At 37.5% G+C, this 21,762-nt stretch overlaps 1 protein-coding gene across 1 annotated transcript; it reads right to left on the reverse strand.

Annotated features, from left to right (window-relative positions):
- Positions 1–776: 776 nt before the first annotated feature.
- On the reverse strand, positions 777–19,590 carry BTN1A1 (butyrophilin subfamily 1 member A1). The gene is made up of 6 exons (XM_069073673.1): positions 19,243–19,590; positions 8,032–8,313; positions 3,281–3,430; positions 2,612–2,632; positions 2,498–2,524; positions 777–1,408 (listed from the first exon to the last, which is right to left on the reverse strand). The coding sequence occupies exons 1-6, from the start codon at positions 19,547–19,549 to the stop codon at positions 777–779; spliced, it is 1,419 nt and encodes a 472-aa protein (XP_068929774.1). The 5' UTR covers positions 19,550–19,590.
- Between the last annotated feature and the right edge of the window lie 2,172 nt (positions 19,591–21,762).

Here is a 21,762-nt window from a genome sequence, read left to right on the forward strand (position 1 = left end):
TCCTTCCTTCCTTCCTTCCTTCCTTCCTTCCTTCCTTCCTTCCCATCCATCTTTCCTTTCCTTCCCTCCACTCTCTCCCTGGATCTCTAGAGGTAGATGCTATTAAGACAGTAGTATGGTACAACCAGTCTTGGTGGGGAGAGGTTTGGGGGATAGGAAATCTCAAAGGAAGGAAATGACTGATGATGTCACCACTGAGGGTGCCTCCTCTTTCCCATTACAGCTTTTACTGCATATTTCTTTTCTCATTCATCTTTATGTCCTTTTCAGTTTCCTTCATCTTGCTCCCAACATATATCTTTGAACTCAACCTGTTAATTCATGAACTTCATTTTTCCAGCACTCCCTAAGTACCTTTGGGTCTCTTTGCTGTTTTAAGTCCTTGTCCTTCACAGCTTCTCTATTCACATCACTAAGACTTCTTTGCTTTATCTCTCTTACATAACCTTACCTGACCTATTCCCTCAACTCTACTTTATCAATACCCAGCAGCAATAGGTTAGAAAAATACTCACCCTAGTTACTACTACAAAAGCAGTTTTAAGTTTTGCCTCCTTTAAATCCCTCTCCTTTTGTAAGTAACCCTGTGTAGAAGAAGCAATATAGTTTCCCCAAACCTGTTCATTGTCCCATGGGTAGCAACAGATAATCAAGGTAATGTAGACTGTCATAGACCTAAGAGAGGAAGAATGAAAACTAAAGGGAAGGCAGAGGGATGCCTAATGATTCAGGGCCCCATTTTTGGGTTGGATTGGGAATGATTTAGAATTGGACCTTTAAGGATTATCTGTATCCCCAGGGGTTGATCTTTCACTTGTGGGGGTCACTAGGGTCTCCTTAGAAGGGACAGGGGCATTAGCAATGACAGTGACTTCATCAGGCTCATTAAATATTGGACAGATTGTAAGGGGCTTTTTACCACAAGACCAAAGGCAAAAGAAAGGCCGGAGAGTCCCAGAAAAGGAGGTTTGAGGGAAAGTGTAGATGTGTGATCCACTAGTCATATCATAGAAGGATATGTGTCCAGATTCATAGTCCAAAAACACCCCTATACAGCGAGGAGGCCCTGTTAGAGGCAGGGGTGTCCGGAGTGGAGTAAGAGCCCAATATCCATTTCCATATAGCTCTACAGCCCAAAACCCATTCTCAGGGGTCATGGGATCAAATCCTTTCTTTGTCACATTTTCCTTACAAACTCCTATAGCCCAATCAGTTCTATCCCCCACTGCTACTTCCCAGTAGTGTTTCCCTGAGGTGAAGCCTTCTCGGCCTAGGACGCAAGGCCAAGAATCAAATCTCTCTGGCTTGTCAGGCAGCTTCTGCCGTGCATCTTCCAACCTGACGGATTTCAAACCCTCATACAGGAAGAGATGGGGATGAGCTGTGTCTGGATCCAGAGTTACATCAACTGTAGAGAAAGTCAGAGGTCAGTGAACACAGGCTCCAGAGAGTTCATTTCTCTGTCCTCAGAGAAGGGGAATAAGAAGTTCATAAGACTCTCTAGGAAGAAGAAATCCCATTCTGTCTGCCCCCCAAAGTTTCTGTCAGGATTGACTCTTCAAAGAGGTTGAGCTCACCTGGGGAAGGCAAGTACAAAGTACACCAAAAGATCTTAGTTTTAATAAGGACTATTTAGGCTAAACAAAGGATACATAGTAAATTTTTGGGGGAAGTTTTAAAGGTTTTGCATCACCTCTCTTGTCTTAGAAATAACTCACGGGGTAGCTAGGTGGCGCAGTGAGTAAAGTGCCAGCTCTGGAGTCGGGAGGACCCGGGTTCATTCCAGCCTGAGACACTTAACACCCACACAAAAATACTAGCCATGTAACCTTGGGCAAGTTACTTAACCCCAATTGCCCTCCAAAAGGCAAAAAAAAAGAGAAAGAAATCACATTTCTTTTTTGTTTTGGAGGGAGGAAGGCAAGGCAATTGGGGTTAAGTAACTTGTCCAAGGTCAAGTGTGTATGTCAAGTGGCTGAGGTGGGATTTGAACTCAGGTCCTCCTGACTCTAGGGCTAGCACTCTTTTCACTGCGCCACCTAGTTGCTCCAGTTACACTTCTTAATCTGTCTTGCATCTACCTCCTCAGTTCTGTGGGAAGTGGGAGCACAAGAGAAGAGAGTGTCCCTTATCTTATGATTCCTTTTGTGAGGAGGTTACTTTCTACAACTTTATTCCATTTCTTCCTGAATTTCTGTCTGACCACCTCTTTCTTTTTCATCAAAAAGTGCATAGAAATGGTTCACAACATCCCAGAACATAGAATCACAAATGTAGAGCCAGGAATGAGAAATCCCCTCATTTTATAGTTAAAGAAATTGAGAAAGAGGTTAAATGACTTGTCCAAGGCCATATAGTTGGTAAGTATCTGAGGCAGTGTTCAAATCTAGGTTTTCCTGACTTATATTTATTACCTCTATTAGCTACAGAAATCTTAGGGCTCTAGAGTCTTGGGAATAAGTATCCCAGAGTCAGAAATAAGATCAGAACCACTCACCTGCATGTAACTGAGCCTTTTTCCATCCTGTAATGAAATAGAAAGATGTCACTTCTATGGTATAGACAAAATGAATACAATTGTAAATAGAACAATGAGAAAAAAAAAGCTTACTTAGCTCTTCCTGGAGTTTCTCTGAAAAAGGAACAGAAGTAAATGACTATAGTCAAATATACAATGGAAGATTGTCTTTCTTCTATGGATACCTATTATTGAAGAATGATCAACAAATCAAGAATGAGGAACATTTTCATTTTCTTTGTAATATTCAGGAAGTTCCTGTTGGTTCATGGCCAGACATTCAGAAATGTAATGGACCTTGGGCACCATCTGGTCCAGTTCCTTCATTTTATAGATAAGGTAGGCCCAGAAAGATTATGTAAATTTACAAGGCCACACAGGTAGAAAGTAGAAGAGCCAAGATACAAACCCACATTTTTTGGTTCTAAACCCATTGATCTTTCCGCTACAAAAAAAAGATTGTTTCTGAATTTAGGTAATAGAGGGAAATGTTTCAGGGTAGGAGGAGGAATGACAGATACACTGGGTTTCATGTATTTAATTATTAATCCCCTAACCATATATCTACTTTAAAAAAACCTCACACATTGAACAGTACATAGGGTAAGCTTAATAAAGGTGAAAGAAAGTATCCTTGATCTTATAACTCCATTCCTATGACCTGAGAAGCTACCTGGTATATCTGGCTAAGTGAATTGAGGTTACTTCTTCTAACTTCTCTCCTTTCCTAATCTTTATATACTCTATTCATGATTTCTCTACCTTTGTTGAAGGATTTATTATCTTTTTCTCTGTTTTTGTTTCTATGTAGTTTCCAGATGAAAAATATGGCAACAATAGTGAGAAGTCCAAGAGCAGTAAGAATCACAGCTGTAGACATCATCCAAGGAGATAACTTGGAGAAGAAGGGACCTGAAACAAGATTCCAGAGGGTTATATTCTAGAAGGAATGCCAAGAAAATTCAATTTCCTTGAGACAAATGGGTCAAAATGATGGTGGTCAAATAGCAGAGGATTCATCAAGGAAGTATCTATTTTATTGCTCCTCAGTCTTCAAGGCTTCTACTTGTGTTTCATTACAATTCTCTCTGGGGGTCCATCGGTGGCAACAATCATTACTACACTTTGTCTATCCAGAGATATTGCTAGTACTGGAAGTTTATTTGGTAGGAAGGTGGAGAGAAGAATCTTTTGAGTTATTTTAGAAAAGACATGCGGTATAAAGGGTTAAAATGGTCATGACAGAGTTGATGTCTGAATCTCTCCCTCAGTGATAAATTCAGGATGGAAACTAAAGGGATGGCAGGGAAGAGGAAGGGAAATATCCTCCTTTTTTTCTGAGTCACTGAGTATGACACCTTATAATTATGGAGTGGAGGGAAAAGCTCTTTCCTCATTCAAAATTCCTCCTTCCCTCCCTTTTACCCATTTCTACATCATTTGGAAACTATGTATTTTTTTTCCAGTTCAGAACAAAATGGAAGCAGGAATGAAAGATCTACTTATCCCAGTCTTTTCTCTTAGTTTGTCTCAGCATTAGTACTATCTACTTATGCTTCTGATGACAATGATGGTTTCAACAATTGTGCATTTTTTTTTCTCTTTGAACATCTTTTAGGTGAAGACTTCTTAGGAGAGAATGTTTAGAATATAGGATCACAAAATCACAGGATATAGATCTGGAAAGGACCTTAAAAATCAACCAATTCATTGCCAGAGCCTCCTTGGAACATAATTAGAAGAATTGGATGAGAAAACTCTAGCTAAGGAAACTTTAATACTGGATTAGGAAGTATCTCTTTAAGATCATGAGATTACTGCACTTAGGGAAAGATAAAATCAAAAGAAAGCATTAGCATATTATATGGGTATTAATAATTCACAAATTTATTTTTTGTGAAGGCTTAAAATTACTTTCCTTGCAGCCCAGTAAGAGTCACATTGAGCAAGAAGTTTCTCATCCATCAGAATTTACATCTCCCCTTCTTGATCAGAGGTCAGCAAACTTCACAGCCTATTTTTGTACAGGCTGTGATCTAAGAATGATTTATATATTTGAAAATGATATCTATAGTTTGCTGACCTCTGCCATGGTGTATGGTCAATAATTATTATCTCCATATTATAGATGAACAAACTAGAGGGGCTCAAAAAAGTTCAATGACTTACCTATAGTCTTTCTTGAACTCATCTGACACCTGCCTTCTCTATCTCCTATGCCAATCTGACTTCTTGAATAAAATGCTAAAACAATAGGTCCCTAAGTTCATGTTCAAGTATTATTCAGGATATATCAGGTTATTTATATTCAGGTTATTTTATTCCAGTAATGGGGATAGGTTGTATTGAATCATTCATACTCTCAAATATTCCTCCTACCATTTACTCTTACTCCATCTTCCCCTGTGAGGTAGGGGATGTATCTAAAATAATTATTAAGGAAAATGTATGCATATGTATCCACATCATCCACATCATGGTTTTTCTTTGTGTGAAATTATTTGAATGATATGTGGATGACCTAGGTTGTTTCCTGGGTCATATTCTAAACAAGTGAACCAACCAACATGGATTGAAGAATAAACATTAATTTACCTGGTAGTTCTCTGGGAGAGAATTCTTCAAAGACAAGAATAATTGAATGCAATATAAACTTAAAATGTGAAAATTAGGTGTTAGAAGGAAGACATTTTTGAGATTCAACTTTCCTTGATAGAGTCTCAGCGTTGAAGAAACTCTTCGGTATACATTATCAAATCCAAGAGAATCTCAGTTGCCTGAGGGGACATATGATTAGATATGGTGTTTGGAAAGTGGAGTTAAGAACAAGGAAAAACCAACTTTTCCCTCATGCTGCTATAGCTTCTTGGGTATTCTTGTGAACAAAATATCATCTTATTTGTATTTTATACATCTAACTATGTGTTAATGCAAATTTAAAAAAAGTACTTGTAATCTCTGCATCTAAAAGAGAGATCAATCTACTTCTGACTTCAGTGGGGAAAAACCCAAAGAAAGGGATTGTGAAGAAAATTGGGAGAATTACAGAATTATGAAGAAGGCCAAAGATTGAATTAGGGAGGAGAAATTTGAGAAGATTCGGGAAGTTGAAGGAAGATGAAGAGGACTCAAGCATAAGGAAAAGGAAGTTAATAAGAGAAAGGAAGTAATGGGTAAGACAAAGTAAGAAATTCATAAGACAAGTGGAAAGAGGTATGGTTGTCAGGTAGGGGCTATAGTGGGGAGGGTGGACAACCCATTAGGCTGAAAACCCCCAGAAGCAGTTCATAATACTAGGTCTCTAGAGGAGACCTAGAGAAAGCTACTATCAAGTCCACATAATAAACTGAAAAACTTACTTCTAGCAAATATAGAGCACATAGAGTATAAGAAGAATTTTGCAGAGACCTGAATAGATAATGTGATGTTTCTGTTTCTTCCATTGACAGGTAACTTTTATTTATATTCTAATGGGAACTGGTCTCCCTCCTAAAAGAGAAGGTTAAAGGACATGAAGAATGATGCTTCACTTTCCAATTTATCAGGAAAAATGAAATTTTCCTTTAAAATGGAAGATCTGTAGCATGAAAAAGAAAGAAGAAAAAAAGGCAGGCAGAAATTCTGACTTTGATCGTGTTGAAGAGTAGAAAAATGTGATACTGAGTAGAATGGGAGACAGGTATATCAATCACTTGGGGCTAAATAATAGATTTGAAGCTTTCTGGAGAGTTTTTCTGAGCAAGCAGCAACTCCAAGAAATAATAATGTAACTTCACAGGTGCTGTCAGAGCATTTTCATTAAGAAAAGGTCAAGAGTAAGAGGATGAGTAGTGACTGCAGATATTTCTTAACCCAATAACAACAAGACTTATTTACTGTCTTTCCAGGACATCTGTATAGAAAGTGACATAGAACCTCTGAAGAATTGTAAAAGTGGATCTACCTATTTTTGGCAAACTCACGATAGTGCCAGATGGTAGTAACTGACCTTATTTTGAAAAAGTTCTTTTGGTTTTAGAAGCCAAACATACTGAGTTTCACATGCACGTTTTTCTGCATTCATTTTCATATTAATGTTCTTACTCAAATCCACCAGACAGAGAAAGCAGGGCAGTAAAGTGCCCTGCCCCAAAGCAAAACAATTAGTCTACTGAGGTTTTCTCTGAGAAAAAAAAAAAAGGAAACAACCAACAAAACTAAAACAAAACTCCAGATAGGCGATCACACAGGGGTCAATGCCTTCATTTCCCTAAAGTCCCTTTTGGTACTGAAGGTTGCCTGTCTGAAGTGGGGAGGGGCCCAAGGGAACAATATTTTTTTCAAGCTAATTTTGTCTTAAAATAAAAGGCTTAGTGACAAAGAATAAGGTGATGATAATAACTCCTTTCTCTATCCCAGTCACATCACATCTCAAGTTTGTGTTTATCTTGGGATGCTACATTTAAGGACATTATTGATAAGCTGGAGAATTTCCAGAAGAGGGTAATAAGGATGATCCTAATGGTTTTGAAATCATGTCATACGAAGATAGAGTGGAAGAACTTAGGATTCTCAATTTCTAAAGAAGAGAAAGTTTTTGGAGAAAAAGTAGTTATCTTCAAATATTTAAAGGGATATTAAGTAGATAGAGGATTGACTTGGTTTTGCTTGGCACCAGAAGGGAGAACTAGAGTCAAAGTGTAGTAGTTACAAAAAGGCAAATTTAGACTTAAGACATTTCCTAATAATTCAAGCAATTCAAAAGTGGAATAGATTACCTTGGAAAGCAGTGGGTTCTTCCTCATTAGAGTTCTCCATGCAAAAGTTATTTAACCATTTATGATATATGTTGTGGAGAGTTTCTGTCTTCAGGTATAGGTTAAACCAGATGGTCTCTGAAGTCCCTTATAATTCTGAGATTCTGTAGTTTTATGAAATTAGGGCATAGAAGTCACAGGAGTTGGAAAGTAAAAAGAATAGAAGTATAGATGTTTTATGCAAGTTGGCTGAGCAGGAGAGCTGTAAAATTCTAAGAGAGTTTTGAATTAGGTCTGGAATTCTCTTTTGCATGAACCACAGATAGGATGTATAGAATTAATAAGACTATCTTCTCCCTTTGTAGTCAAGTGAGCTTAGGGATACATCTAGCTTGAATCAAAGATGAGTGCAAAGTAATAAGGCTTAGGTGGCCAGGGTGAATGATACCTATGTCAAGAAGGATCTCACTAGAAAGAGGTTTTTCTCTGAAAAGAGGTGTCCAATACCAAAAGATCTCTATTATAAAATGATTTCCTAATCTGAACATAATTAGATTCTTTATCTACTTTATGAATAATTTTGTGCCCTTAGAAATCTTCACAGTTGTAGTAAAATAGTTGTGACACATTCAAGACCACTGACTTTGCAGTGGAGTAAAGGGAAAGCTAAGTTTCCATTGCTTTAGTCAGAAAGGCCTCACAAACATTCAGGTGGTTGCTGGTTAAAGAATTTTGTTTTAGCAACTCAACATAAATAGAATTTAGGGAAGAACTAACCTGGTATAGAAATCCTTACCACCTTCTCCAGATTGAGGAGGGAATTTTGAATGGAACAGGATGCACTCCCCACAGAATGGTCTCTGATAACCACAGAAGCTTCTATAGTAATAAGGCCATCTCCATTAGATGTCTGGGACACTGACAAAAGTGGTAATATCTCTCCCCTTAGATCTTTCCATTGCACCTGGGGCACTGGGTACCATCCAACTGATGTGCATTCTAGGAGGATTCCTTCATCTCCATAAGCTTCCATATGAATATGAGGATCAGAGCCCAGACCTGGAGAGAGAAAAATTCATCCAAATCCTTTAGTAGATCCACTGAGGGTGAGGGATGGAAGAGAGGAATGCTTAGAGTGGCAAGTCTAGTGACATGTTAGCCATCAATATATATATATATATATATATATATATATATATATATGTGCAAATACACAGGTGTGTGTATACACATATAGTATACCCACAGATATACACATTAATATACATATGCATATGCCCATACATACATATGATACTGTTCTAGGGAATTGAGTAGACTTCCTTTCCTCAGGGGACTTCCGTTCTAGTATACCAGTTATTATGGCTGCTTGGTCAACTCTTAATATTCTAATCCATTGATTACTCCTACCCCTTACCACTGCAGTCTACCTCAGGCTGTTAGTACCTCAAGGACTGGAAAATGCTCCCTCTTTCATTGACTGTTCACTCCTTATTTCCACTGGTCTGATACTGGGGTTACAGTGGAGAATCAATCAATTAAATACCTACAGTCCACTGACATGTAAGATATAATAAACATTTAAGGCAAAGTCTCTGCATTTAGGTAACTTAGAGATGAGTTGGGGAAAATAAGTATAATTCACATAAAAGAATTAGAGAATAACTAAATGCTAAACTAAGTTGATGCTGACTATAAATGCATTTGAGGTCAGAGACAGAAAGAAATTAACATAGGTAGGAACAGTCAGGTAACACTTCATGGTGGCAACAGGATTTGATTCTGCTCTTTGAAGTATGGATAGGGTTTTTAGAAAGGGGTATTATTTCTTTCTCCCTTTGGTTTTGATCATACAGCTAAGGGACCATTAAGTCTTGGTGGCATACTTCAACTGTAGAATTACATTTTAAGTTGGCTAAACCTCTCAAAGATTGAATCTGCAAACCTAAAATTATAATGTCGCAGAGGTTATTCTCTCTCTTATTCTCCACAGGGGAGAACTGAAATAGAACAACCAAGTAGAAGATAAAAGAAGAAATCCTTGAAATAGAATAGAAAGGTAGAAACCTAGAAAGAAAAAATCTGAAAATAAAATGTCCCACAAGACTTTGTCCCGGCTCCACTTCTTTCTCTATAGTATTTCACATGGTGATGTCGTTAGCTCCCATGGATTCAATTATTATCTCTATGCTGAAAATTCTCAAATCTACATATTCAGCTTTAATCTCTCTCCTAATCGCCAGACCCAAATCTCCGAATGCCTTCTTAAACTAAATATCCCATAGATATCTTAAACTCAGCATATCTAAAACTAATTATATTCATCCCTAATCTCTCCTTCCCTCCAACTTTCTTATTATTGTCAAGTATACTACTATTCTCCCAGCTACCTAGGCTTGAAAGCTAGGTGTCATCCTTGACTGTCTTTCTCTCCCCTATATTCAATCATAATCCAGAGCCAAGTCCTGTCAATTTTAGCTTTGTAACATCTTTCAGGTATACTTTCTTCTCTCCTCTGACACTGCTACCACCATGGTACCACCTATAAGTCATACTTAGACTGATGCAATAAGGGGCTCTTTGGTCTATCTGCCACAAGTCTCTTCCAACTCAAGTCAGTCTACCCAAAAGTGATTTTCCTAAAGCACAAGTCTGACATGTAACCACCTCACCCCTTATCCCAATGAAATAAACTCCTGTGGCTCCCTATCACCTCTAGGTTCAAATATAAAACCTCTCATTTAGAGTTCAAAGCTCTTCATAACCTGCCCCTCCCCAACCTTTCCAGTCTTCTTGTACCTCACACCTCTTCCCATCCTTTCTCTTCCTTCAATACTGTGACACTGGCTTTATTGATGTTCTTTAAACAAGAAACTCCATCTCCTGATTCGGAAATTTTTATTGACTGTCCCCTGTGCATGTGATACCTTCTCTCCTCACCTCTGCCTCTTGACTTCCTTAGCTTCCTTCAAGTCCTGGCTAAAATTGCACCATTCATAGAAAGCCTTTCCCAACCTCTCTTGATTCTAGTATCTTCTTTCATTTGATTATTTCCAATTTTTCCTGTTCACAACTTGTTTGTACACAGCTATTTACATGTTTTCTCCCCTATTTGATTGTGAGCTCCTCAAGAGCAAGGACTACCTTTTACCTCTGTGCTTAGCACAGTGCTGGCATACAATAGGTGCTTAATAAATATTTATTGACTGAGTCACAAGCAAATGGAGCTTGTCTTTTGTCCACCACAGGTCTCAAGAAGTGACATCTACTTCCCTCCCAGGGTTTCCTGGGAAATAGAAATAATTTTCCTGCACATAATATCCAGACTCCTTAATAGTAAAATATTCAAATGTATCTATCATCTCATCAATTTGGGAGGTCCCTCCAATGATGCAGATCTAGACTCATCCATACTTGACAATCCTGTGGGACTCTTGTCCATGTCCCCTCCCAAAAGTTCACCATGGGAGATCTACCCAATATGGTTGAGATCTTCACTCTCATCTGATATTTTGGGGGTGCCAGTGGAGCCCTATGGTCATCCACCTGTAATCCCTTGCCCTTGCTCTATGACCAGTCCATCTTCTCTTTCTGTGATATAATCTTTTGTTGACATTAATTGCTTCTGTTCTTCAGAGTCCTTCATATGTCACAGATTTCTCACACCTACCATGTGCCTTCCCATTTCTCTCTGTGAGATCCTGTTCTTTAAAGGTTGTTGTGTTCCAGCTCTCACCACCATATAACAACACTGATGTAATCTTTACATTGAAAAGATGTGCCTTTTCAGTCATGTGAAGTTTGGGGCAAGTAAAAGTGCTTTACATTTTCCCCCAAACAATCTAGGTCCTCTTTCTTTTTAACTCAGGACCCATCTCAATGTTTATCCCAGATACTAGTAGATATTCATTCAGGTGTATTTTGAAATCTGGGCTCTAGAAATTCATCATGTATTTGGTTTTTCTTGTGTGAATAAATTGTCCAAACTCCTTTGAATGATTACAGATCTCTTCCAGGAGGCTCTGCAGTGTCTTGGGGCTTTATGCAATCAATGCAGTGTCATCTAAGAACTGGAGCATGTGGAGAACTTTCCATCCATAGGGGATCCCTCCTTAACCTAGACTCTATTCTGTATCTCCTCTATTCCAGTGACGAGTACTTTTGGTGAGTGAACATTTCCCTGTTTTATTCCTCAGCTTATGTTTATTATATGAAGGTCATTGAGCAAGGTTATCTATTGTTCCAGATATATGGATGGGACATCCCTTGTTGTAAAAGAACCTATAAAGGGAGCACTTTTTTCTGCTAGGTTGAATGCTTTTTTTGCAATCAATAAATAATAAGGACAATGGAATCTTATATTTTATGCATTTTTAAGTCAATTTTAAATCTATTTTAGATGGTAAAGATGTGGTCTATTGCTGAATATCATTTGTAAAAGTCTGATTGTTCTGTACCTCATTGAAGATGTACTCAATTTATGTATAGATGACCCTCATAAAGATTTTGTTTAGCTGGGAGAGTAGGCATACAGGTTGGTAGTTGATGTTTTCTCAAATATATAGATATATATGTATATATAGCTATAGCTATATGTAGATATGTATGTATGTATCTATCACATTCTGAAATTGTTTTCACACTTTTGGTATCTTTTTCCTCCTTTAAATAAGTCCTCCTTTACCTCCACAGTTGTATTGCTTTCAATAGAGAGACCCTCTCTATGTACTTAATCCAGTCTGGGTGCTTGTCCCATCTTCCTTCTCTTTAATGTTATTTTCATTTCTTCTGTAAACCCCTCAGGGCCTAGGGTGTTATAATAGCAGTGTGGTGGTCCTGCTACACTTGATGGAGAAGACAGTTTGTCTTTTTCTCTAGATTTTCATTCTTGAATGTGCTTGGGTTGACTTTACTTGGCTAGATATCTTGCTAGGTTTTCTTTATATTGGTTTGCCTCCGTCCCACTCCCATCCTCCACTGCGTCTCTCAGTTTTTTGAGAAAATACTGCTCGTAAACTACCTAGTAGTCTTCTTTGTAAGATTTAATAGACAAATTTATATTCTAACCTGGTGTTGCCTTTGTCAACCCTCTCTACTTGGCAAGCAGATAAAATATTTCCCAACTAAGGGGCTTTCTGTCCTCTTTTGGTCTTTTTGTAGCAATTAATTTTGGTTGGTTACTTTAGAATAAAATTATTATAGTTGGTATTGGTATAAATGTTGTTGTCCATTTCTCAGTTTTGATTTTCTATAGATTGTTTAAATAATTTAAGATTAAATATTATTAATTCAGTATTATTTCTTTTTCTCATTGCTTTTCTTGCTTCTTGTTTATTGTAAATTCTGATCTGCCTGATAACTAAAAGGTTGATGGCCTATGCACAAACAGTGATTATTCTCATGTTCAGAATAAATCTTTTCCTGTCTATTAAAATATGTGCCTTGTGATATTGTTTGATGTTAACTATACCTAACAATTGCTACTTTTTTTGAAGGTAGCATACATGATAAAGAGGCATGAGGCTTCTATATAATATACAAGTTTTTATCCTATAATTTCTTTCCTCATTGAAGATGAGGATGAACTGTATTTCCATATATATATATATATATATACATATTTCTTCCTATCCTCACTGTTTCCACTTTTGCTTTGGACATATCAGATGTATATTGATTTAATTTGGAAGAGGTTATTAAATTTATTTTCCCACCATTTTACACTATTTACTTAAAAAATACCCCAACTATGTAATTAATACTAGACATCGTTTTCAAAGCTACACTGCTTTTTTGTGCTTCCTTCTAAGTTTTCTTTTGTTCTTTGCTGTGTACTTTTTTTCTCCCTCCCTCCTCACCTCACTCTGGAGAAGGCTACTATTAAATACGAATGTGTGTATAAATATATATGTATATATATATATGCACATACACAATACATATTTAAGTATATGTACGTGTATGTATATATGTGAAACCATATTATACATACTTCCATTTGTCAGTTCTTTCTCTGCATTTGGATATCATCTTTCTTCATAGGTCCTTTGAAGTTGGTTTGAGTATTATACTCAAAATGACTTAATTGTTTAAAGTTGTTCTTAGAACAATATTGCTGTTATTATGTACAATGCTCTCTTCGTTCTACTCACTTCACTCTCATTATTTCATGCAAGCTTTTCTATGCTTTTTTTAACCTCAAATCAACCTGTTCATCATTTCTTTTAGCACAATAGTATTCCATCACAGTCATATACCACGACTTGTTTAGCAATTCCCTAATTGGTGGGTGTCCCCACAGTTCCTAGTTCTTTGTTTTCACAAATAGAGTTGCCATACATATTTTAGAACATATAGGTTCTTTTCCTTTTTCCCTAATCCCCTTGGGAAACAGACCTAATAGCGGTATTGCTGGGTCAAAGAGTATACACAGTTTTATAACTCTTTGGGTACAATTGCATATTGCTCTCTGAAATGATTGGATAAGTTCACAGTTCCACCAACAGTGAATTAGGGTTCTAATTTTTCTACATCCCCTACAACATTTGTCACTTTTCCCTTCTACCATTTTAGCCAATCTGATAGGTATAAGGTGATATCTCAAAGTTGTTTTAATTTGATTTCTCTAATCAATAGTGATTTAGAGCATTTTTTTAATATAACATAATTTTGTTTTCTTCATTGAAAACCTTCCTGTTCATATCCTTTGACCATTTAACACTTGGGAAATGACTCATTCTGATATATTTGACAAATTGCTTTATATATTTGAGATATGAAACCTTTATCTGAGAAATTATAAAAATTTCTCCCCAGACTAATTAAATTTCACATAGAAGTTAGCTATCATTTTGTCCTTAGCAGCTGATGTTGGTGTATAAGCTGCAAAATGCCCCATGAAACAATATATCTTGTTGCTTTAGGATGATAAAACTCACCCTGCCAATACCTTACTTTAATTTCCCCAGGAGTACTTGTAAGACTTCTTTCCATTTAGTTGCAAGTCCCTTCTTTCTTCTGGTTTTTTTTTATAGCAAGATTATTGAGATTGTTCTGATCCAGCAACTCTACCACTAACTTACTGGTTGATTGTTAGATAAGAACCTCACATTCAGTACCAATGATCATGTTAAGGTTTGTTTATAATTTAAAAATTGTGATTCTTATGGTCTTAAACAGACACACTGTCCTCTTTCCCACTACCCTGCCACTGTTCCTGCAGAAGTGGAGGGAAATATGAAGGATTTAGGGGCATTTTAAAATGTTTCCTGTTTCATGGATTGCTACAGCCAAATGATTTCATTGCTATGTGGCCAACCTACTTGTGATGTGTGATTCTGTGATTAGCTGGGCTGGTACTTGGAAACAGATTTAATTTATTCTCAGGGTTATACTTGAACCCTTTATAAACATGGTAGAAATTGCAGAGCATATCCTCCTCTGACAAAGCCTCTAAGAATCCAGAATCAGTTTTCTGCCATGATGAGGTATCAAAATAGGCCTTTTGTGGAGAATTAAATTCATACTACATTTTAAAGTGGGATTTCAAAGTAATTAAAAAAGAAATGATGCCCAAGGTACAATTTAGTACTTTTCTCACTAGTCTTTTCAATGGCTAGTCTCCATCCACAAAATTCTCTCCTTCCTCATCTCTGCCTTCTGGCTTCCTAGTCTTAGCTGAAATTCTGTTTTCTGTAAGAAGAAGCTTTTTCCAATTCCCCTTAATGCTAGTGCCATACCTCTGAGATGATCTCATACTAGGAGACTTCAACATACATATTGACTCTCCTTTAAACTCCCTTGCCATTGATTTCTTCAATCTCTCACTTCCCACTTCAGCCAACTTTGATCTTGCCATCTCCTACAAACTTACTCCTTCCATGTTCAACAATTCCAAAATCCTCTCATCTGACCATAATCTATTAACTTTTCACCTCTCCCTTTGCCTTCCCTTACAAAATGCTACTTTTCATCTGCACTGTGACCTCTACTTACTTGACCTCTCAATTCTCCCTCTGGCCATCTCCTTTCCACAAGTTATCCTCTCCTCTTTTCCCCATCTTGAATCATTGGTGAATCAATTTAATTCTGTGCTGCTCTATTCTCTTGGATCCCTAGCCCTCTTATTATATTGTTGATCATACTCTGTCAAGTTTCAGCCTCAGGTCACTCACCACTTGTCTGTCACCTTTGCTCCCACAAACATACTGCTAAATGGAGGTGATGAAAATCATTCAACCATTTTGACTAGGTCTGCTACAAATTTCTGTCATACAACCTCACCTGATCCCTCATAGCTACTTGGCAATACTACTGTTCTCATTGTTCAGTCGTTTCAGTTGTGCCCAGTTTCATGACCCCATTTTGATTTTTCTCTGCAAAGATAATGAAGTGGTTTGCCATTTCCTTCTCTAGCTCATATTATAGATGGGTAAACTGAAGCAAATAGCATTAAGTGACTTGCCTAGGATCACACAGTTAGTATCTAAGATCAGATTTAAACTCAGGTCTTTCTGACTCCAGGCCCAGCATTCTATCAACTATACCACCTAGTTGCCCCTTGTCAGCTCAGTATTGCACTATCTGCAATGATTCTTCCAGACCTTTTCATTCCCCTTCAAACCTCAAACCTCCCATAACTTCCCATCTTCCCATTCCACCCTCTCCCCCTGACTCAAGTTGAGATCTTGCCTCATTTTTTTTGTGGAAAAAATTGAGGCATCACTTTGATCTCCCTCTTCCTCCTTCTCCCTAATCTCCCAGTGATCAGATGTCTTCTGTTACTATCTTCTCCTTCACCCCTGTCTCAGTTGATGCAGTAGACTTTTTCCTTACCAATGTTAGAATCTCTACCTGTTCAAATGATCCCATTTCATCCTGTCATCTCCAACAGATTGTTTCTTCTGTCATCCCACTGTATCACTCATTTTCAATCTCTCCCTTTTCTACTGGCTCATTGTTTACTGCCTACAAATATGTCTATGTCTCCTCCATCCTGAAAAAAAAAAACCCTCTTTTGATCCTTCCATCCTCACTAACTATTGTCCTATGTAGCTAAACTGCTTGACAAGGTCATCTATAATAGATATCTCCACTTTTTCTCCCCTCATTCTTTTCTTAACCCCTTATAATCCAGCTCCTGACCTTATCATTCCACTGAAACAGCTGTCTCCAAAGCTACCAATGATCTCTTAGCAGCCAAATCCAATGGCAATTTAAAAAATCCTCTTTAGCCTTGACTTTTCTGCAGCCTTTGACCTTATCACTGCCTCCTCTTTGGAGCTCTCTTTTCTCTAGGTTTTTGTAACACCACTCTATTCTAGTTCTCCTCCTGCCTATCTACTGCTCTTTCTCAGCTTCCTTTGCTAACTCCCCACCCAGATCATGCTCTCTAACCAAAAATGACCCTTAGGGTTCTACCCTTCTCCCTCTACATTATTTCATCCACTACCATGGATTTAATTGTCATCTCTATGTTTATGAATCTCAAACCTACCTAGCTTGCCTTAGTCTCTCTGTTTACTTCCAATCTTGCATCTCAAAATGCTTTTCAGATATCTTAAACGATGTCCAAAACAGAACTCATTATCTTTTCCCCTAAACCTTTCTCATTTCCTAACCTTCCCTATTACTGTAAGAGGGCAACACCATTCTCCTAGCCCCTCAGGTTCACAGCCCAGGAGTCATCCTAGATCCTTTACTATCTTTTATCCTGTGGTCTGCCCCCCCCCCCAATCCCCACCCCCATCCAATCTGCTGCCAAGGTGTGTCTACTTCACCTCAGCAACATCTCCCAAATACACACCCTTCTCTCCTTTAACACTGACACCACATTACTTCATAACTGGATTATTTCAATTTTTTGATTTGCCTGCTTTAAGTCTCTCTTTACTTCTAATCCATCCTCCATTCATTCACCAACGTGATTTTCCTAAAGTATAGATCTGATCACTTCACTCCCCTACACAAATAAACTCCAGTGGTTCCCTATCACCTCCAGGAACAAATGCAAATGCTCTGTCTGGCATTCAAAGTCTTTCAAAACCTAGCCCCCTGTTAATGTGTCCAGTCTTTTTATACCATACTCCCTACCTTATACTCTTCAAACCATTGACACTTGCCTCCTGGCTGTCCTAAGAACACTCCATCTCTTGATTACCTTTCTTTAGGTCCCAACCAAAACCCCATCTTTTACAGGAAGTCTTTCCCAACCCTTCATAATTCTAGTGCTTTCCTTCTGTTAATTACTTCCTATTTATCCTGTATATAATATGTACAGGAAAAATAGGATATATTTGTATATATTTATCCACATGTCCCCCACTAGACTGTAAACTTCTTGAGGGAAGGAACTATCTCATCTCTTTTGGTATCCCCAGTACTTAGCGCAGTGCCTGGCAGTACTAATGGTTTAATAAATGTTTATCAATTGATTTTCAATTTACTTTGCACATATCCCATTGTATGAAGGTGTTGCATGTTGTCTATTCCCTTAGACTGTGAGCTCCTTGAGAACAGGGATTATTTTTGCCTTTTTTTTATTCCTAACCCATGTCTGGCATGTAGTAGGTGCTTAATAAATACTTGATGATGACTTGTTTTATCACTTCACTCTGAATTTTATCTTGCAACCAAAAGACAAACCTGATGGTTTGTCTTCCTATATTTAGTTCAGCATCAGAAAAATCTATGGGCTTATTATTTCTTTCAGCCTTGATGCGTTAACCAACTGAGTAAAATTTTTCTTCTTTTTTCCCCAAGCTAATCAAAAGAAGACCTTTAATTTGATCTTAAAATACTTAAGATTAGCTAGAAAAGTCCAGACTAGATCCTGGACTTATATATTTTCTCCCACATGGCCCAAGAGAATAGAGAATAAAAAGTTACTTAAAGTATTTTTATGATTAAAAATTAATTCTTCTCTATGCCCATTGATAAGACAATAATAATTTACTTTATTTTTGAAGAATAAAATGGGGAGGGAATAAAAATTTATTAAAGGTCTACTATGTGCCAGCCACTATGACAAGAGCTTTATAAATATTATTTCATATTATTCTTACAACAGCCCTAAGATATAAATGTTATTATTATCCCAAAATAATATATTATATTTATTATTATATATATTATTAATTAATATATATGTAATATATATTAATATATAATATATATAATAATAAATATATATTATCCATTTTGCAGTTGAGAAAACTGATGTAGAAGAGGGAATACAGAGTAATAAAGTCCAGAGTAGTACAGCTAGCAAGTGTTCGAGGCCAGGTTTGAACTTAGGTCTTCCTGATCCTAGCCTAGAGCTCCATTTACCACATTACCTAGCAATAGAGATAATAGAGATTTAAAAATTTTTATTTTTGTTGTTGTTTTATTTATAACTTGCAAATTTTACAAAAAGGTCCTTACACAGAGCATTTTGAAAAAAAAAACCAACAACAGAGTTTTAAACTGACTTCATGTTTTCTCCCTCCTTTCTGAATTTTGAGTTGTGGTCTGGGGAATGGTTCCTTTTTTTCATTTCTCCCCAATCCTTATTTTCTCCTCATTATATCACCATCCCATTACTTCAGTCCTGACATTTCATGATTCACTTGCCATATGCATGTTCCTGGACACATATTTCGTTAGAGCCAAAAAGCACAAACTAATGAAACAAACATGGAGCCTTATTTGAACTATGTCTTCAGAGCAATTTTCTCTCCCTGAGAAGTAATGGGGAGAGATTAGAGACCTTTTAGACCTTCCCATTCCATTGGACTCTCTTCCTCTTGCTCTGCTCTCTTTCTCAGATTCTCTCTGCTCAATATCCAGGTTAACCTTTGAGCAGGAAATATTGTGACATGTACTGGAACTAAAAGGTAATTCTGGACATAAATTTGAGAATTTACAATTAGATTAAGCCTTAGAAACAAAAAGGATCCCTTTAGGTCCCTCTGGGGAAAGGTCATTGAACAAAATGAAATGACTCACTTGCCACCTTCAGCTCTATGATAGCTTCTTCATACATTTGGTCATCTTTGAAAAAGCAGCGATATTGTCCATCGTCAGAAGCTCTTACATTGTGGATTGTCACAGCCACATTCCCCTCAGTGATATTGTCTCGAACAAATGTTGTTCTCCCTTGATACTCCTTAATTTGCTCTCCTTCTTGATCCTTTTCTTTCTGATACACATACACGGCTGGAGAGATCTTATTTCTATACCACCTCAGCTCCATATTCTCAGCACTTATATTGGGTGAGAGGTGACAGGGTAAGTCAATATCTTCCCCAACCATGACAAGGATGGGTTTAACAGGTCCAATCACATTGAAACGAGCTGTTCAACAAAGAAAGATTGTAGAACTCAGAATGGAAGTATGAGGTATGAAATACATAATGCATGGATAAATCAACTACATATCATTCTCTGGAAGTCCCTGGGGCATTTTGGACTCTTTAGCTTTTCTCTTTGGAGAGATATATGTAAACTGGAAACCAACATGGAGTTGTCTCCTTCTTTTGAGAAATCTCCACAGAGCAAGAGAGAAAAGCAAATCTTACCTGAGTCCAGCATGGGCAACTGAAAGAAGAAGAAGAAAATCAGAAATCTGGGCTGTGAGGAGACTGGGAAAGATGCCATCATTGCTGACAGTGGAGAGGTACTGGTGATGAGTCAGGCAGGAACTGAAACCTAGAAGATGCATTTAAGAAGAAGTCTCTATAGAGAGCCCAGGACAGGAGGAAGCAAAACACTTAGAGCAAATATTTTTGTTGTCTTTAGGATAGTCTTCCAAATAGCTCTTTTTCCTCTTTATTTATAATTGCTCCACAATTTGTACCTGAAGACTCCCTTCCACACACTTATACCCTTCTCGTATAGGCTTTCTTAGTTCACAGTCTCATCAATTCTCTCATTAAGTCAAGTTTCACACATGCCAAACCATCTTAAACCCAAACAAAACCCCAGTAAATTTGCAGAAGTTTTTGGGGGAAGAAAGGATGAGTTCCTCCAGAGGGGTTTTATAAAATGAAAATATTTGAAAAAAATCACTGTGAAAATTGATGACAATCAAATGTCACTAGTGGTGAAGAGGGTGATGATATAGGAAGAAAATCTGGAGAAAATGAGAGAAGCAAGGCGAACACACCCAAGGTGGTCATGAAGAGTTGGACACAACTGAATAAAAGAACCAAGTGCTAGATAAAAGAACAACAGAGACAGGCTTAGGGAAGAACAAAGAGAAAGGGAAAGAATAATGGTCAAAAGGAAGGAGGATTCTTCCCAGAAGCGGAGTCTCTGTGGAAGGAGATAAAGGAATGGCATTTTTTTTTCAGTATTTGAGGGGCATGGAAGAAACACAGATACTGACCTGGTTGATCATGGAGGAAATTTTTGAGGAGGCTCCTGACTGGAGTCCCAAATGAAAAAGTTAGCTGTGGTCCCTGAATGAAAAAGTAAAAGTGATCAGGAAAAGGAAGGGGGAAGTACTTTACAAAGAACAAGACACTTACAAAGAACCTGATATGTTTATTTTGAATTGGAGTTCAGTAGGACGATCAGTCTTCCGTGGTGGTGGTAGCCAGCAAAGTGGAAGTAATCCTAACAGGGCCACTGGAAGAAAAGCAGCTCCAAGACAAATTTGTTAAGGAAAGGATGTTTGTCTTTGGTGCCTTCTCATTTCTTTTGCTTTTTAGCAGTGCTATTCTCTATCCTTTCCTCCAAAGATTTATCCTGTGCTGTAAAACAGCACTTAGACAGCTGGTAGCTATTCCTGCTTAAGATGTTAACTATTGGGGTGGCTAGGTGGCCCAGTGAATAGAGCATCAGCCCTGGAGTCAGGAGGATCTGAGTTCAAATCCGGCCTCAGACACTTAACACAAAAACTATCCTTGTGACCTTGGGCAAGTCACAACCCCAATTGCCCTCCAAAAAGCAAAAAACAAAACAAAAAAGATGTTAACTATTAATTGAGCACCTAATATAGTGCCTAGTGTTTAGTATCTTGCTTATAGTAGGTGCTTAACAAATGATCTTGGAACTGAATTGGAGTTCATAGTTGAGTTCCCTCTCTTAGAACTTTAAAATGGTATTTTTTAATTAGGTCTGTGAACACATACTAAAAATGTCCTTTCTAGTTTTTAGCTCAACTAGAAATATCAATAAATAAATATTTCTCTAGTCTAAAAAATTTTGGGGCAGCCAGGTGGTGCAGTGGATAGAGTACCTGGCCTGGAGTCAGGAAGTTCAAATCTGGCCTTAGAAACTTCCTAGTTGTATAACTGCACAATAACTTAACCCTGTTTACCTCAGTTTCCTCATTTACAAAATGAGCTGGAGAAGGAAATGGAAAATTACTCCAGTACCTATGTTGAGAAAACCCATAATAGGGTCACTAAAGGTCAGACATGACTGAACAATAACAAGGAAAAAACTTTTCACCTTTCTCTCTCTTAGAAAAGTAGGTAATAAGTTGAGGACAAAAGGCCCTTTCTTAAAGAAATGGATTAA

The sequence above is a fragment of the Petaurus breviceps genome, unplaced genomic scaffold (genome assembly GCF_028583685.1).
Source record: "Petaurus breviceps papuanus isolate PSGF00001 unplaced genomic scaffold, PetGlider_PUasm1.0 90865, whole genome shotgun sequence".
Taxonomy (NCBI): domain Eukaryota; kingdom Metazoa; phylum Chordata; class Mammalia; order Diprotodontia; family Petauridae; genus Petaurus; species Petaurus breviceps.

Coding starts and splice junctions, on each gene's coding strand:
- BTN1A1 (XM_069073673.1), bottom strand. CDS start 19,549: ATGGTTGGGGAAGATATTGACTTACCCTGTCACCTCTCACCCAATATA. Junction 3,431..8,031: donor GGTAAGGATTTCTATACCAG/GTTAGTTCTTCC, acceptor ATCTTGTTTCAG/GTCCCTTCTTCTCCAAGTTA. Junction 2,633..3,280: donor TAATAAATCCTTCAACAAAG/GTAGAGAAATCA, acceptor TTCCTTTTTCAG/AGAAACTCCAGGAAGAGCTA.